Source organism: Scyliorhinus torazame, chromosome 19 (genome assembly GCF_047496885.1).
Source record: "Scyliorhinus torazame isolate Kashiwa2021f chromosome 19, sScyTor2.1, whole genome shotgun sequence".
NCBI lineage: Eukaryota > Metazoa > Chordata > Chondrichthyes > Carcharhiniformes > Scyliorhinidae > Scyliorhinus > Scyliorhinus torazame.
Window position 1 is genome coordinate 70682647 of NC_092725.1, and position 17140 is coordinate 70699786.

Genomic DNA, 17140 nt, shown 5'->3' on the forward strand with positions numbered 1-17140 from the left:
GTGACCCCTTTGTTCACGATTCTCCCACAAGAACATCCTCTTATTAGCTATTATTATTACAACATATTAATTGTGTGGAGAGCCTAGAGTGGCTTAGACTGCTCTCCTTGGAGTGGCGAAGGGTAAGGGAAGTTTAATAATGTTCAAAATGATAAAGGGTTTTGATAGAGTGAAGAAGTGGAACTTGTTTCCACTTGGAGGAGGGATGGTAACGAGAGGACACGGACAAAAAGGAAGCAGCGAGGAAATGAGGAATGAGATCGTCCGGCTGTTCACGCCAGCGGGATCTTGTGCTCCCGCCCACAGCACAACCCTGCCACAGGTTTCCCAGCGACATGGAGTGAATTCAATGGGAAATGCCATTGACAGTAGTGGGGTCAGAAGATCCCGCTGCTGGACAACAGCAGGCCACCTCCCTCTGCCGAGAAACATACCACGGGGAGGCCAGAGAACTTCACCGGAGGTGCTTATTTTTAAAACAGTAAGTTGGAGGGATATGGAAGGCACCGTCCTAAAGAATGGTTGGAGCAGGATCAATCGTAACTTTTTATGGGAATTCGGTATGCACTTTGAAAAATAGATATTTGCAGAGCAATGGAAGGGGCGGGGTGGTGGAAATTGGGACTGATCAGTTAGTTATTTCAGTGACCTGAATGGCCTCCTTCTGTGTTGTAAGATTCTAGGATGCTTGAAAAGAACTAGTTGAGAAATGGAGGCATCTGGCAAACCTCATGCATTTTATAAATAAGATTGTGCACCACTGAATGGGTAACTAGCAATGAAAATCTTACCAAATGCATTTAAGTAACAATGTGCTTATGTGGGCATGACATGGAAATTATACATTCCACCTGCCATGGTTCAACTGTTGGTACTGCATTCATTTCAATGCTTTTTATTAAAAAGAGATTTTAATTGAATCAACATTATTTTATGAAGCTGCTGTGTTCTATTCTTCATGTTTACAGTACAGCACATTGTCAAATGAATTTATACGTATGGTTGTGTAAAAGAAGCAGTGTTGTCAGTAGATTTAAGTGTCTCGTTCAAAAACAAACAAACCTCTACCCCACATGGTGCAAACTGAAAATCTGTCAGAACTTATTTCTTCATCCTTGGATAGTTTAATCAATGCAATCTTCGTTTGATCCTTTACGAATTCTCCTCCAAAATTATTATCCCTCCACTATGTTGAGTTGACGTCTTCAAAAAGCATATTTGCCAGTACAGTGGAATGGTTTGTCTACATTCCCTGGAGCACAAAGTGAAATGTCCCAAATTCATTTACAATTCCCAGGCAGATGCTAGGAACGTGCTGGGACAGGGCAACACTTGCTCAGTTTTTTTTTCATTACTATTTCTTTTTCACTGAAAAGGTAAGATGCCCACTAATGTTTTGGGGTGACAAGGGATCATGCGCACTCATGTATGAATGCAAATCTGACAGCAAGTGACTGGGGTTAGATTCCATTCATTTGTGGCAGGAGAAATCAAAGCGGGGCCTTGCGACATTGACAACCTGGCAATCGGACACAATCGCCAGCCTCGGGCCTCACTCAGTGCCTGCTTCAGAACAGTGCAAGCCGGCAACACCAAACTATATCGCTGCTGGCACCATACTGATCTGGACTCAGGGAAATGGAAATCCACGCTTGAATGCTTCTACCCAGATGCTTGATTATTTTTACATTTAATAAATAATTAATGATTATTGCTACATTAACTTGAAAAAAAAACTGGCAGCAGTCTTTAAAACAATACTTAAAGAATGTGTCGCTTGTTTTGGTTTCAACAATTGCAGTTATAAATTGTGAAGACCTAGTGATTAGACTACCTGTTCAACACAACTCTATTCCTCATTTATTCTACAGTTTAAGACACAAAACGCCCTATTATTTTACTGATGTGGCACTGTGAAGTGGTGGTTAATACCAGTAAAAGGCGAAACCTAGATTTCATACATGGGCTGAGTATGAAATGGTTCTATTGTATGAATTTGGAAATATGCTGTTAATTCTTTGTTAATTTGTCCAAAATCTCTTTAGGTTCTTCAAATTGATAGAAACACGGCTTCCTTCATTTGTGGTAATTCGCTCGGATTCATAATATCTGTATTGTTTGTGGGGTTTTTTTTGGCGTTTTCTTGTGTAGCATCAAATCTTTAATCCTTTAGACAATTTAAAATACAGATATTTATACATGGAGCTTCAGAATTAACCAATGCTCTTGTTCAATTATATTGAGGCCTAAATCCTCTAAAGACATTTAAATACAAACCATTCGATGCATATCATCCACATTGATTGAGGCACAATGGATGCCAGAATCCTGAACAAAAGGGCCTGCACGATTGAAATTCCTTTGAAGGTGCGCAGCACTTTCTTAAAGATGGAATGTGCGCTGATCATTACTTGGTTTCAGCTGGAACTTGCCAGACATATGTCTGGTCACCTTGACGACAGTTTATGCAACAGATGTGAAAGTAAAGTTAAATATTTATCAAGTGACAGGTTGGACACATTTTCTCTTAATAAAATAGAAAACATGTAAGCGCTGTCAAAAAATTTTTTTTTTGAATGGTCTCCAGTCCAGTTCTGTGCTTGGATTCACTTGGATTATGTTTCCCACGAGGAACCACCAGAACATTTTTGCGCTGATGTGCCAGCATTGCTTGACAATACATGCAACTGCAAAATATGTTCCAGATACCAATTTCTGGTACATCTTTAGACATTCTGAAATGTATCATGACCCCAGAGAACACATTTAAAACATTGGTGAGTTTACTCGAAGGGTAAGAAATAACAAATCCTTGGCATGTTTATCGCTAATGTGTTTGGCAGGGGAGATGTAAATATACAATTCACGAGGATTATCAGAATCTTTGGACATCAGCAGTTCAAGATGCTGAAGAATGTATTAAAAATGGGACGTATAACGGGCGCGGAGGCAGATGTTGTAGTCTTCGCCTCGTTGATCGCCCGAAGGCGGATCTTGTTAGGGTGGAGATCAACCTCTCCACCCTGTGCCCTGGCGTGGCGGGGGACCTGCTGGAATTCTTAAAGGTCAAATTTGAACTGAGGGGAAGGATGGAGGGGTTCTACAATTTATGGGCGTTATTCATTATGCACTTTCGAGAATTGGATTACATTGGACATTAGGTGGGGTTGGGGGCTGGGAGGGTTGGGGGGAGAAGGACTGTGTGTTAATGGTGACTATGGGTGATTCCTGATTCCTTTTTGTCATTTGTTTATGTTAACATGTGGGCCAATGTCTGGGGTTTGGTGGGAGGATGGGATTGTTGTTATTGATATGGGGATTGACATAACATTCGTTACTGATTATTGTTTATTGTTGGGTGTAAATTTGGGAGAAAATTTGAAAAAGGAGAATTTTAAAAATATTTTTTTTAAAATGGGAAGTAGAGGGGCAGCACGGTAGCGCAGTGGTTAGCATTTCTGCTTCACGGCGCCACGGTCCCAGGTTCAATCCAGGCTCTGGGTCACTGTCCGTGTGAAGTTTGCACATTCTCCCCATGTTTGTGTGGGGTTCGCCCCCACAACCCAAAGATGTGCAGGGTAGGTGGATTGGCCATGCTAAATTGCCCCTTAATTGGAAAAAATTAATTGGGTACACTAAATTTATTTTTTTTAAATGGGAAGTAAAAGTTACTGATGGGTAGCGGCTTTGCGGGCTAAAATTAGTATTACAAGAGGATTGTAATACTAGTATTACAGATAATGTACCAGGATGAACTGGGGAAATTATCTGCATAGACGCATCTTCACAAGTTGAAAGTCAGCCCATTGAGGTTCAAACTGAAGTTACCTCCCGCAGTAGAGGTAACTTCAGTTTGAACCTCAATGGGCTGACTTTCAACTTGTGAAGATGCGTCTATGCAGATAATTTCCCCAGTAAAATTAGTATTACAAGGTTGACTTTAAATCACCTCTTGCTACTATTGCTGTATTTTCTATTATTACTGAATATCATGAGCATGGGTGTAATTAGAAAAATCTCTACATTTTCAAATGATACCAAAATAAGGAATAGAGCTAATTACGTGACCTTTGTGACTAGGTTAAGAATGGTTTTGATATTTTAAGTAACTGCTCCAATAACTGATAAGTGTAGGTCAATGTCAATAAGTGTAAGTTAGTATATGTGGGAGGGAGAGAAAGGAGGTGTGAAAGGGAACAGTGAGACTGTGTATGGGTCAGATATGAAATCCAGGGGCTGTAATAAATAAATATATGACCACCAGCAGGAACAGGAATCGACTATTTAGCCGTTTGAGACCATTCATCAATTAATCAGATCATGGCAGATCTGTGCCTTTACTTCTTTTGAGTTGCTTTAACTTCTTGAGACTATTACTGTGGCATCTTGAAAGAATGGCGACCACCAAGTAGATTAACCAATAAACGGTTTATTAAGGTAAAAAAAATATTTACAGAGAGTGCAATATAGGCTACCGTACTCCACAATCCCAAACTACTAAGTGTAAGAAAGCACACTCAGCCCCAGGATTTGCGCGCTGGCGTGATTGGCCCTACAGGTCACATGACACTCTGAAAATTAACCCCCTTAAAGGGGCACACTACCTCATCTCTCCCCCTTTAAGTTCCTGATTAATACATTGCAACAATAAAGGAACTTTTTACAATATTATACAACAAATGGATCTCATTGCAAACCCTTTTCAGGTAAATTGGCCCAGGTCTTCCTGATACTTTGGGAGCATTGTAATTCACTAGTGGCTGCTCCCGCAGTAGAGGTAACTTCAGTTTGAACCTCAATGGGCTGACTTTCAACTTGTGAAGATGCGTCTATGCAGATAATTTCCCCAGTTCATCCTGGTACATTATTTGGCTCTCCCCTGGGGTAGATTGCTGTAACATTACTTTCATCCAGAGCAATATCACTGACAGACATACTAGGTGTGTTTTTCGTATTCTCAAATGGTCCGGGTCTTTCTTCAACTCTTTTCATTGGGCATCTATCTCATGCGACATTGAACGTTTTCAGGTCACGACTTTTCCAGGGATCCAATTTGGACCAGCACAAAAATTCTTTACATAAACCAAATCGCCCACTTGTCTCTCACAATTTCTTGAGTCTGACGTTTCTTCTGTGCATTCTGTTTTAACTCCATCCTCCCCGTCAAATTCAGAAATATCAGATTCAGCCATGTCCTAATGCGTCCGCCCCATTTGCAACTCAGCAGATGTGACACCTATTGTGACATGAGGTGTTGTTCGATGGGTGAGCACGAAATGGGCCAGTCTGGTTGTAGAGAGGATGATGACTGTTTCTTCATGGTGGGTTTGAATGTTTAGACGACTCGCTCAGCCAGTCCATTTCAAGCAGGGTAGTAGACAGCAGTTCGAATATGTTGAAAGCCGTTGGTTCTCATTAAATGTTGGAACTCTTCACCAGTAAAAGCAGTCCCATTATTGGAGACCAGCACCTCGGGAAAGCCCACGGGATGGCGAATGTCTGTCACAACTTTTCTACCTCTGCTGATGAGGTCGTGGACTTCATTTTGTGTGTTTCCAACCACTTGGAGTGAGTGTCAATGATGAGCAAGAACATGGAGCCCATGAAAGGGCTAGCAACATTGACATTCAGTTGCACCCATGACTGACCTGGCCACTCCCAAGGGTGCATTAGGCTGAAGGGCAGGTTTTGGTGCATTTGAAACTAGTCATATTGTTTGACGAGATTCTCTTGGTCAATATCTACCCCAGGTCACCACACATAACTGCGTGTGAGCATTTTCATCTTTATCATCCCAGGATGGGCGCAATGTAGCTCTTGCAATACTAGCGGTCTTGCAGGAGTGGGAACGACCACCCTTGCCGTCTTCATAACTTACCTCATCTTTTCTTATCCGAAAGGGTCGTAACTGCTCAGACTTGTGATGATGCCAGTCGTGGAGGACCATGTGTTTGACTCAAGATAATATGGAGTCTTTTTGAGTCCAAAACTTGACCTGTCACGTCAACACTGGCAACGTATTGAGAAGGTTTAAAACAAAAACGATTTCCTGTGGTACTGGCGGACTTGGTACACTTTTGGGTAGGGGTAGGCAGCTTAAAAGACCCACATTTGAAATGTATATGCCTGGCCTTTGTTGAACCATAAACTTGTAGGCTGCCAACAATAGAGACCAGCATTGGACCCTTGTTAGAGCTTTGGGGGGGAACAACCTTATCCTCCCTGAAAAAGCTCAACAATGGTTTGTGGTCTGTAACTAGATAAAATGTCATCCATAGTTGTATTGATGCAACCTTTTCACTCCAATGATTATGGCTAGTTCTCCTCTTTGATTTGTGAGTAAGCTTGATCAGCATCGGTCAGAGTGCTCAAGACAGTGGCGATAGGCCTTTCTGCACCAACTTCCATCCTGTGCACTAAATCTGTTCCAATTCCGTAAATGATTTTTTTTTGAGGGGTCAAAATGAACCAAGAGACTGGATGACTGCAAAACTAATTTGACCTGTTCAGTAGGAAGGCACTCCAATTGATCTTCAATGGACCACCAAATGTATTACCTTGAAAGAAGGGTGACAACCAGGTAGGTTAACAAATAAAAGGTTTATTAAGGCAGATAACTATTTGCAGAGAGTGAGCTAAAGGCTACCGTACTCCGTGACTCCAAACTCCTCACAGTAGAGCCCGCGCTCAACCCCAGGATTCGCACTTTCCGACCTGATCGGCCCTACGGGTCACGTGACCCTCTGAGAACCCATCCCTCAAAGGGGCATGCTACCACAATTACCTAATAAACGTAGTACAGTGCTTATCTACAATTAAAAACAAATTGAGTTGCAAGAGTCGTGGCTAAAGGTTATATTGTTGCTGTGCAAGGTTTTGGTTTAACATTATCTGGGGTAACTAATGTTAGTCCCATCACCCAATAATAGAGGGACCAGCATTTTTGTTTTAACTTTTTTTATTGTTTTCCTCACAGACCCACAAAGGCATTTATTTCTTGTCATGGTGTGATTCCGTGGGTTGGATTATTCGCCTTCTTGTATCTCTCCCAAATATACCATTAGTTGGGTGTTAGCCTAGACCGTGTCAATAGGCTGTTCAACCACAGAGTGCATTGCAGTCAAATCAGTCTATTCTTAGCAGTATCAAAAAAGTGTTACTTGTCAGCAGGTGCCACCTTTTAGATGAAACCCTAAATTGAAGCCCTGTCTGGCTGCTCAGGTGATTGCCATGGCATGATTTGAAGAACTAAATGATAGTTCTCTCGGGGTTCTGACTAAGATATGCACCACAACCAGCACCTAAAAAATAAATAGATTATCCAGTTGATTATCATATTGCTGTTTGTGTGACTTCATTATGCACAAATTGCCAACTAGGTTGGTCTACATTAGAACACAGACTGCATTTTAAAAGTCTTTAATTGACTGTGAAATGAGTTGGGACATCTCGAGGTTCTGAAAGGTACTTTATGAATGCAATTTTTTCCCCCCCCACAAAATCCAAATATCCATACTTGTATCAGGAACCAATAAATAGTGATCAAGCACAAGAGGCACTGCCATTTGCCCTTTAATTGTGAAACATTACTCCTCTCCTTTCATCCCAACAGAGATCCTGCAACTCAGCCAAATTAATGCATGTGGGACTTTCCTTCTCTGCTTGGCCCTGCTGTTCACTGAATGAACTTACTGGGCCATTGGGGGAATTGATAGGAAAGATACTGTTCTTGTTAGGGTGGTACAGAGGGAAGCATCAGCGGTGAGTATGGATTTATGTTACGAGTCGATGTTAAGGATATTAAGTCTGGTTTCTTTTAAAAGGCCGACGGAAAGAATAGTTTCAAGCAAATTGCTCACCATATTGAAGGGTCTGAGCAAAAGAGGACACAAGTTAAAAGAATTATAAAATTAGAAACAGGAAAGAAAGTCTGACAGAACTTTTTCAAGAACGACTCAATAGAGTTGGGAAATAAATCAGCTGAGGAAGGCCATTCCGAGGACCATGTGATTGGATTGAAGAGTAAATGAGATGCCTTTCTGGAGACCAAATGAACTGAGGAGACCAGTGAGAATGCAGACAAATAGGACTGATCTTTGAAAAAAGAGAGGTTTAATGAATCCAAAAATCTATCAATATCAGTCTTGTTATGGGCGAGGCGTTTCCAGAACCCCAAAATGTATCATGGAGTTCAACCAACCTCTCCCTTTAATAGATTTGTTGCTTTTTCTAGCACACGGCTTTTTCCTTAGGTGTGGGGTTACAATTATGGACACGTGGGTTTTTAAACACCAAACACTGTTTCTGCCATGAACTCAGCTTAACATCTGAAATAAACATTGGATCTCTTAACACCCCTTACTTCAAAGATAACTCAGAAAATATTGCAACAGTAAATAATTCCTTAAAATGTTCCTTCAAACTTCCAAGAGACTTAACACCTTTAAACAGTATCACATCAGGTTAAAGGATATATATTTTTTCTGTAGAATCGCAGAGATATATATGCTTGGTTGACTTCAGCTCCAGCACCCTGCTTTCTTCTTGCAGCTCTCTGGACACACACAGACATACACCCAAGCTGCAGTCTCAAACTGGCTTTCTACTTTTAAACTGCTCACAGCAAAACAGCCAGGCACTTTTAAACTGCTCTCAACAAAACCAGCCAGGCACTTTTTAAAACTGCAAAATCAAACAAAATGGCTGAACTGAGCTGAGCTCCACCCACTCTCTGACATCACTTTTCTTAAAGGTACATTGCTTAAACATCCGGTTCTTAAAGGTACTCTCACATGACAGTCTCAAATACGTTCAACTTCTGAACCCCCAAAGCCATTTAATGATTCCAATGATTCACTACACAATTTTATAGAAATATAGAATCCCTACAGTGCAGAAGGAAGCTATTCGGCCCATCAGGTCTGCACCAACACTCCGAATGTGCGCCCTAAGCAGGCCACCAACCTGTAACCCCGTAACCACACATAACCCACATATTAATGGACACTAAGGTGCAATTTTAGCCTGGTCAATCCACCAAACCTGCACATCTTTGGACTGTGAGAGGAAACCGGAGCATCCAGACGAAACCCATGCAGACACCGGGAGAACGTGTAAACCCCTCACAGACCTCGAACCCTGGTCCCTGGCGCTGTGAGGTAGCAGTACACTTTGCTACCGTGCCACCCCAATCTCCCAATTTCTCCCGATCTCAGATGTAAATGGTTACCCCCCTTATCCCGAGGCCAAGGGTGGGATTTACCTTGTGTTTCGTGGTAGTGGAGATGACCCACCATTGGCCAGTGGTGGGATCTTCTGGTCCCATCACTGCCAATGGGATTTCCTTTTGTATTCACCCTTTGTCACAGAGAAATGTGCGATGGGGATTTGCCATCAGCAGGACCGGAAATGGCAGAACAGGTGGAGAGAGCAGTTAATAAAGCATACACCCTCAAATTCATTAATAGGGGCATAGGGTACAAGAGCAAGAACTTATACAAGACACTAGCTAGACCTCAGTGTGTGCCAGTTCTGGGTGCCACACTATAGGAAGGATGTGAACACAATGAAGAGAGTACAGAGAAGGTTTTAAAAGAATGGTTCCAGAGGTGAGAAACTTTGGTTATGAGGATAGATTGGAGAGCTTGGGACTGTTCTCCTTGGAGAGAAGAAGAGATTTGATAGAGGTGTTCAAAATCATGAGGAGGCTGGACAGAGTAGATAGGGAGAAACTGTTGCACTTGTAAAAGGAGAGAGAATGAGAGGGCACAGATTTAAATGGATTTGCAAAAGGCGCAAATGTGATGTGAGAAAAATACCTTGTCACACAAGGAGCGGTTCAGGTCTGGAATGCACTCCCTGGAAGCGTGGTGGAGGCAGGTTCAATTGAAGCATTCAAGAGGGCATTAGATGATGATCTGAACAGAAACAATATGCAATGGTATGTACTGGGAAAAAGTAGGGGAATGGCACTAGTCATGATGCTCGTTTGGAGAGCCAGTGCAGACACGATGGGCCAAATAGACTCCTTCTGCACTGTAACAATTATTTGAGTCTGACTCCAATCTGCGACTCAGTGTGTCAATTGGCTGTATCTTTACTACTCTATGCAGGCGACTTCTTCATCTTGCTTTGTGCACACTGTCATTTCTGAGCATAGAACAATGGATAGATGAATGTTCAATTCCATTATGGTTGCCTAGAACTGTTTTCCTAGTGAGTTCAAACTGGTTATGGCTGTACGGTAGCCTTGTGGATAGCACAATTGCTTCACAGCTCCAGGGTCCCAGGTTCAATTCCGGCTTGGGTCACTGTCTGTGCGGAGTCTGCACATCCTCCCCGTATGTGCGTGGGTTTCCTCCGGGTGCTCCGGTTTCCTCCCACAGTCCAAAGATGTGCAGTAGTTGAAGAAGTTGCCAGCAAGAATGAAGACGAGGGAGAAAGGAATGGTCATTGTTAGTGGATTTTTTAAATTGGCCATGATAAATTGGCCATGATAAATTGCCCTTAGTGTCCAAACTTGCCCTTAGTGTTGGGTGGGGTTACTGGGTTATGGGGATAGGGTGGCGATGTTGACCTTGGGTAGGGTGCTCTTTCCAAGAGCCGGTGCAGACTCGATGGGCCGAATGGCCTCCTTCTGCACTGTAAATTCTATGATAATCTATGACTTTGAACTTTAAGCAAGTTCATATAAAGTGAGGTTTTCCACTAACAATGACCATTCCTTTCTCCCTCGTCTTCATTCTTGCTGGCAACTTCTTCAACCACTGCACCCATACCCTCTGGAATGATTCGGCTAGTTCCTCACATCTTGCCACCCCTCACACTTCCTTTCAACCTGAGGAAGGAGCAGTACTCCGAAAGCTAGTGATTTGAAACAAACCTGTTGGACTTTAACCTGGTGTTGCAAGACTTCTTACTGTGCTCACTCACCTCAGTCCAACGCCGGCATCTCCACATCATGACTTCCTTTCAACACCAGTCTCACAGTCCATCACTGCTCTTGCTTTGTTTTTTCAAGTTCCCATCTTAGCATTCACGTTCTCCGTGCTTAGGAGCCACTGTATCCCTTTGACTTGTATGTCTGCGTGTTCTTCCGCGTGTGAGAAGTGTGTGTTGTAAGTTGTAAGTTGTTGCAGACAGTAATCTATTACCGAGCTTTTGAAAACTCACAGGGTGTTGAGAAGCACAGTGTTGCTGAAGAGGCCTTTTCGCAGACACATTTCCCCATGCAGTGGGCTCCACGTTAGATTTTTGTACGTTTAGGGACTTTATGGGGGTTAAATGGCTGATGAGTTGCTTCGGAAGAATAAACATGATTACTATTTTTCAAATAAAGGTTTGGAACGTAAGTGATTGTGGAGCAGCGCAGACCCATTACAAAATCAACCGATTTGAAAATTAGTTTTCCAGAAACAAAATGACACTTTCTCTTGAAGGTGCAACAGCAGAGGGGGAGGGGAGGGAGGTAGAGATATCTAACCTTTCTTTTTACAATTGGGCAGTGACCGGGGTAACCGTGGTTTCACTGTTGAATCATGAGAATGGCTATTTCCCTGCTTAAAAGCTTAAAGAGCTATTAAGATGGACAAATCGCTAGTTAAACAGTTGGAAATGTAAATAGCAATTTAAACAGTTGGTTGCACCTCAATCAAAACGCGGATTGCACTGATCTCCTTCGGGGAGGAGGGCGAGAGGGAGAGAAAGAGAGAGAAAAAAACCCTCTATCTGCCATGTTTTATTATACTGTCATTGGTAGAGGATTGTATGGGCCCTTTTCCAACACGATGGGACTGATGAATGGAGCCTGATGTGTCTGAGCCCTCCTGCGGCCTTCCATTTAGTAAATCCACACTTTTTTTTCAAAGTGAGCAGACGTTTCTGTGATTTTCACGCCTTTTCTTCAATCGCGCCATTCTTCCATTGTGTGGCGGTAATGAAGTGCTCTCAAAGCGCCGATCTCGATGGGATCCAATGGAGAGGTGACACCCAGGCCTCGATACAAAGCTTTCATTCAAGACATATGTATTTATGTAACGCATGTGTCGATAAGATGGATTATAAAACGAAGCTGTAAGGACAGTGGTCCATACTGTGGAAAATACAATGTGATATTTCTTGGCAGAAAAGAGGGGTTTGAAAAATCCAATACACCGGATTTATACTTTAAGCACTAAGCGTCCACAGGGTGTCCTGGAGGATTCTGAATAATTCATTCAACAGATGAAGTGAAGGGGCGCCGACTGTACAAGAACTGCTTTCTGCAAAGGTGACACTTTGCAATATGTTGCGATTCAAGCCCCTTAACATTTGTCCATGCGCCTCTCAACAGAATGCACTACACGCTGCACTAGCTGCTGAGTTGACGTCTACTCCCTCCGTCGGACTAAGAATAAACGTATTGATTTTGATAAAAGTTCACCTCCGGGGCGTTCACAGCTGTCGTAAGACAAGCTGCTGAATCGAGGAATTAGCGAGGAGAAGAGTGCACTTTTTTTTGAAGGTGACAATGTGCCCATGGAAGCCTTCGAAGTCCGCCTTACAGCACGGTGATGGTTTCATTGTGATAAACTTCTATCAGATTGAATGGTGGAATCGCAGCAGCAGATTTAAACATCTCTTTCTCCCCTCAACCCTCCCCCTCCCCGTACAGCTGAGTATTTCTGAAACGAAGCTTTTGATCGACCGTGCATGCACATTTCTTGCGCTGAATGCCACCTGGAACCCACTCGAACCCTCAGCCGGTCATCGACAGGAGGCGCCAGGCTTTCAGAGTTGCGAGAAATGAGAGTTGGGTGCCAGCGTGGGAAAAGCAATGTTAGTAATGGTCTATTCATTCAGCACGCATTCTTCACCGCGTTTGCACACATTCTGTCCGTATTGTGCACACGTCGCGCAATTAAAATTAATACCTTATTACTTTTTTTGCCCGTTGCTATGTAGATATTTCACTCGTCCTTTGCCGGGCAGGGGTATATTAATGAGGTCTGTGGCTTAAACTGGAGTTTTAAAAGACATTACCACCAATGATCAGCCCCGAATGAAAAAGATACTTTTCTGTATTCTTCTGAAGGCGACATGTCTACAAAATGTAGAATATTCTTAGTTTCTATTGCGATTCTGCGGGGTGGCTGTCAATTGAAAGTTTCAGAAGTGCCATTGCTATGCAGAGTTTTAATGAGAACGGAGAGCATATTCAGCCTGGCTGCCTGGTGCAAGGTTTGGCGGATGTCAGGGAATGGGCTAGGTGTATGGATACAATTATAGCCCCAGAACCCCACCCCCAGCGCTCGACACGCTCCGAGTGAAACCTGCAAGAAGTTGCTAAAATAAACTGGTGCGGCGGCTGCCTTTGATCCCGGCAAGGATGTGAACTGAAACAATTACTCTGATGTAGTGTTCCATTTCAGCAAAAATAAACAGGCTACAGTTCCACCTGCATGTGAAAAGCGCTTCAATTAAACGTATAATGACTCTTTAATTGCGCCCCATAGCACAATATTTATATTTGTCATTTCACTTTCCAATCAACTGGCTAATTGGCGAGAAGGACATCATTCACGGTGAGGTGAACAGGAGCACTCTCTCCTGTTAGTTTAAAAGCTGGCACAGAACTCCCTCTCACAACCGGGCGTCAGGAGCATAAACCTTGCACCGTCAGTGGTTTTGCCCCGGCAAAGCACACTGACGCAAGTGGACCTTTTGCCATTTTCTCCCTGTGGTTAATGTCTTCGTTATTTCTGTCAGTTGTATCGTTTGCCTTTGACAAAATGACCACGCCGACAATGCCCCAGCTCCCGGATGGACAGTTCACCAGAAGGTCCCACCCAGCGTGTTTACACTGTTACTCATCAAACAGTCGCCTAGACATCTGGGGAACTGCCTTCCCCCACTTCTCCAAACTCTCTTCCCCCACCAACCCGCCACCCAAAGAATCCCCTTCCTTGTTTCCCTGTTGCCCATGGCTACTTCAACTAAAGACATTGGGGAGAATAACAGCCCCCAGCTCCATCCCTGCCTTGATCCGCCCACAGTGCGCCTGCTTGTTCAACATCCAGTCTTGAATAAACTGCCATCTCCGCTGGTTAAAAATCAGCCTCGTCACCCAACCCCCCCAAAAAAAATATCTGGACCCTTGCCATCAATTCAACCCCCTGTATACGAGTTTCGGGTTGCACTAGATTGCTCGCCGAGTTTCCCATCTAGTAGTCTCCCCATCACAGCAAAGTCTTCCACCTCTGTTCACACTGCCTGTTTCTACCGCCTCAGCCCATCAGTTGCTGTAACTCTCATCCAACCCGCAGACTGGGCAATTCCAATTCTCTCCTGCTTGGCATCTCCACACTCTAAACCATAGGCCGCAAAATGTCCTGTCCTTATTCTATTTACCATGCACCAAATCGTGATCTATCACTCCTGGCCTTGTTAATTTACATTGGCGCTTCCAATTCCCCAAAGCAGACAATTTATTTGCTTAAAGAAAGTTCCTTAAAGTTAATGCCCGCTCAAATTTTCTCACCAGCGCCGATTTCAGCCGACAAAGAATTCGACATTGAGACTCCGGTCCCAGGTGCATCTCTCTCCTCACCATTGGCCAGCATGCCTACAACCACCTCGGCCACACATTCTGGAATTCTCTCCCCCAACCCACCAAGCCTCCCTCTCCCCTCCCCCGCCCCCCCCCCCAGCACCCCACCCTCTCCCTCCCCCCCCCACCAACCCACCCTCTCCCTCCCCCCCACCAACCCACCCTCTCCCTCCCCCCACCAACCCACCTTCTCCCTCCTCCACCAACCCACCCTCTCCCTCCCCCACCAACCCACCCTCTCCCTCCCCCACCACCCCACCCTCTCCCTCCCCCCCACCAACCCACCCTCTCCCCCCTCAACAACCCACCCTCTCCCCCACCCCCACCACCCCACCCTCTCCCTCCCCCCCCACCAACCCACCCTCTCCCTCCCACCACCAACCCACCCTCTCCCCCCCCCCGCCAACCAACCCTCTCCCCCCCACCAACCCACCCTCTCCCTCCCCTACCAACACCCACTCTCCCCCTCACCAGCCCCCTCTCCCCCCAACCCCCGTCTTCCCACCACCAACACCCCCTCTCCCCCCCCACCAACCCCCCCTCTCCCCCACCAACCTCGCTCTCCCCCCACCAACCCCTCTCCCCCCCACCAACCCCCCTCTCCCCCCCACCAACACCCCCTCTCCCCTCCACCAACACTCCCCTCTCCCCCACCAACCCCCTCCTCTCCCCCACCAACCCCCCTTTACCCCCACCAACCCACCCTCTCCCCCCCACCAACCCACCCTCTCCCCCCACCAACCCCCCCACCTCCCCACCCTCTCTCCTCCTTCCACCCCACCCTCTCGCCCCCACCAACCAACTCTCTTCCCCCCCACCAACCCATCCTCTCTCTCCCCTCAACCCACCCAGCCTCCCTCTCCCCTCAACCCATCCAGCCTCCCTCTCCACTCAGCCCACCCAGCCTCCCTCTCCCCTCAACCCATCAGCCTCCCTCTCCCCTCAACCCACTCAGCCTCCCTCCCCCCAACCCACCCAGCCTCCCTCTCCCCTCAACCCATCAACCTCCCTCTCCCCTCAACCCACCCAGCCTCCCTCTCCCCCCAACCCACTCAACCTCCCTCCCCCCAACCCACTCAGCCTCCCTCCCCCCCCCAACCCCACTCAGCCTCCCTCCCCCAACCCACTCAGCCTCCCTCCCCTCCAACCCACTCAGCTTGCCTTTTCCCTCCCAACCCACCCAGTCTCCCTCTCCAACATTATGACCTACCCTAAAGTCCATTTATTTGCCCAAGTTTTATGGTATCTAAACTGATATGTCTTTCGTTGGTTTCACGTCTTTTTTGTCTGATTAACCTCTGCGGAACACGAAGAGACTTTTAAAAATATAGGCTCTGAGGTTCTATATATCAGCGTACTTTATTAGAGACGGACAAACCCCAAAAGCCTCCTCTAGAATCATAGAATTTACAGTGCAGAAGGAGGCCACTCGGCCCATCGAGTCTAAAATCTCTCTTCCAATTCAGTTCTTTGCCAACCGTCGAGGTAGAGTGGCGGTATTTTGAAGTGGGACAGGAGTCAAAATCCTTCTCTGCTTGAGATAAACATTCACGTTTAAGACTCACTGGGCCAAAACGAGACACCTTTGAAAAATTAAAAGGGCCGAAGAGCATTTTATTTTTTGCTTTATTTCCAATTGAACCATTGAAAAACGTCCGATATCATGTTGGTTTGAGTGGAAGCATGAGACTGGGAAGTTTGTAAATGTCGGTTTCTGAAAGATTATTCAGGGAAGGCGCGCGTTTCGGTAACGAATTTGGAAAGCACAGTAAGCATATCAGAACATGTTCACAAGGTAACATTCAAACATTGCAGTGAAGCGACCCTACAATCAATGGTTAATTATGTCCGTGAAGTGCACAAAATTAATGACTTTAGCTCTTCGCCAGGATAATTGATCTAATTATTACCTTGGGGGAAAGAAGTAGCTTTCATCTCCTTTCCGTTTTTCACCTTCCACTCTCCCCCCAGCCCGCGGCAAAGGAACTCAATGCCGCAAATAAATCAGTAACTGATAATCCGTTTGCATCTCCTACTATATGAAATAAAAATGAATTTTTGAACTGCGTTCAAAACCTTTAATTGACTGAAGCTATCGGGTACTTAACTGCAAACCAGCAGAATATGTAACTAACACGGTATTGCAAAATCTTGGCAATAACATATGTTACCAATCACAGTCTCAAATATCATCAAACGCATCTACATGGTTGCTCATGTGAATATAAGAAACCGTGTGTTATTTTATTTGTTCCAAGTTTAACCATATTCCTTTGTTCTGACCTCTCGGCTAAAATCACACGACTTCCCCTTTGGTTGTCAAGGGGATCGGAGTTGGGACACTGACGTTTGCCAACTTGAATCGGCTCAGCCTCTGGAAATTCCTCACCAATAGATTGTAAAATCCCAGCAATCGCCAAGATCGCGGGCAAGAGGAGGAGGAGGATGAGATACAAGGGGACAGGGAGATCAGAGGCAAATCAGCCTCCCAGCAATTAAACCAGGGACAAGGGAGCGAGCTCAACAGCCCGGCACTGGCAACATGAAGAGATG

General features: G+C 45.0%; 1 protein-coding gene across 2 annotated transcripts in view; it reads right to left on the reverse strand.

Annotated features, from left to right (window-relative positions):
* The window catches only part of LOC140396204 (tubulin--tyrosine ligase-like protein 12), a 90806-nt gene extending 76188 nt beyond the window's left edge, over nucleotides 1-14618 (reverse strand). Inside the window, exon 1 of one of the 2 annotated variants that reach the window (XM_072484507.1) lies at nucleotides 14519-14618. In XM_072484507.1, coding sequence (XP_072340608.1) covers nucleotides 14519-14590 — 72 coding nt within the window. In that variant the 5' untranslated portion in view covers nucleotides 14591-14618. Of the gene's footprint in view, nucleotides 1-10932; nucleotides 11327-14518 lie in introns of those variants that run through there. The other variant, XM_072484508.1, reaches the window with a different exon arrangement.
* Nucleotides 14619-17140: the final 2522 nt, after the last annotated feature.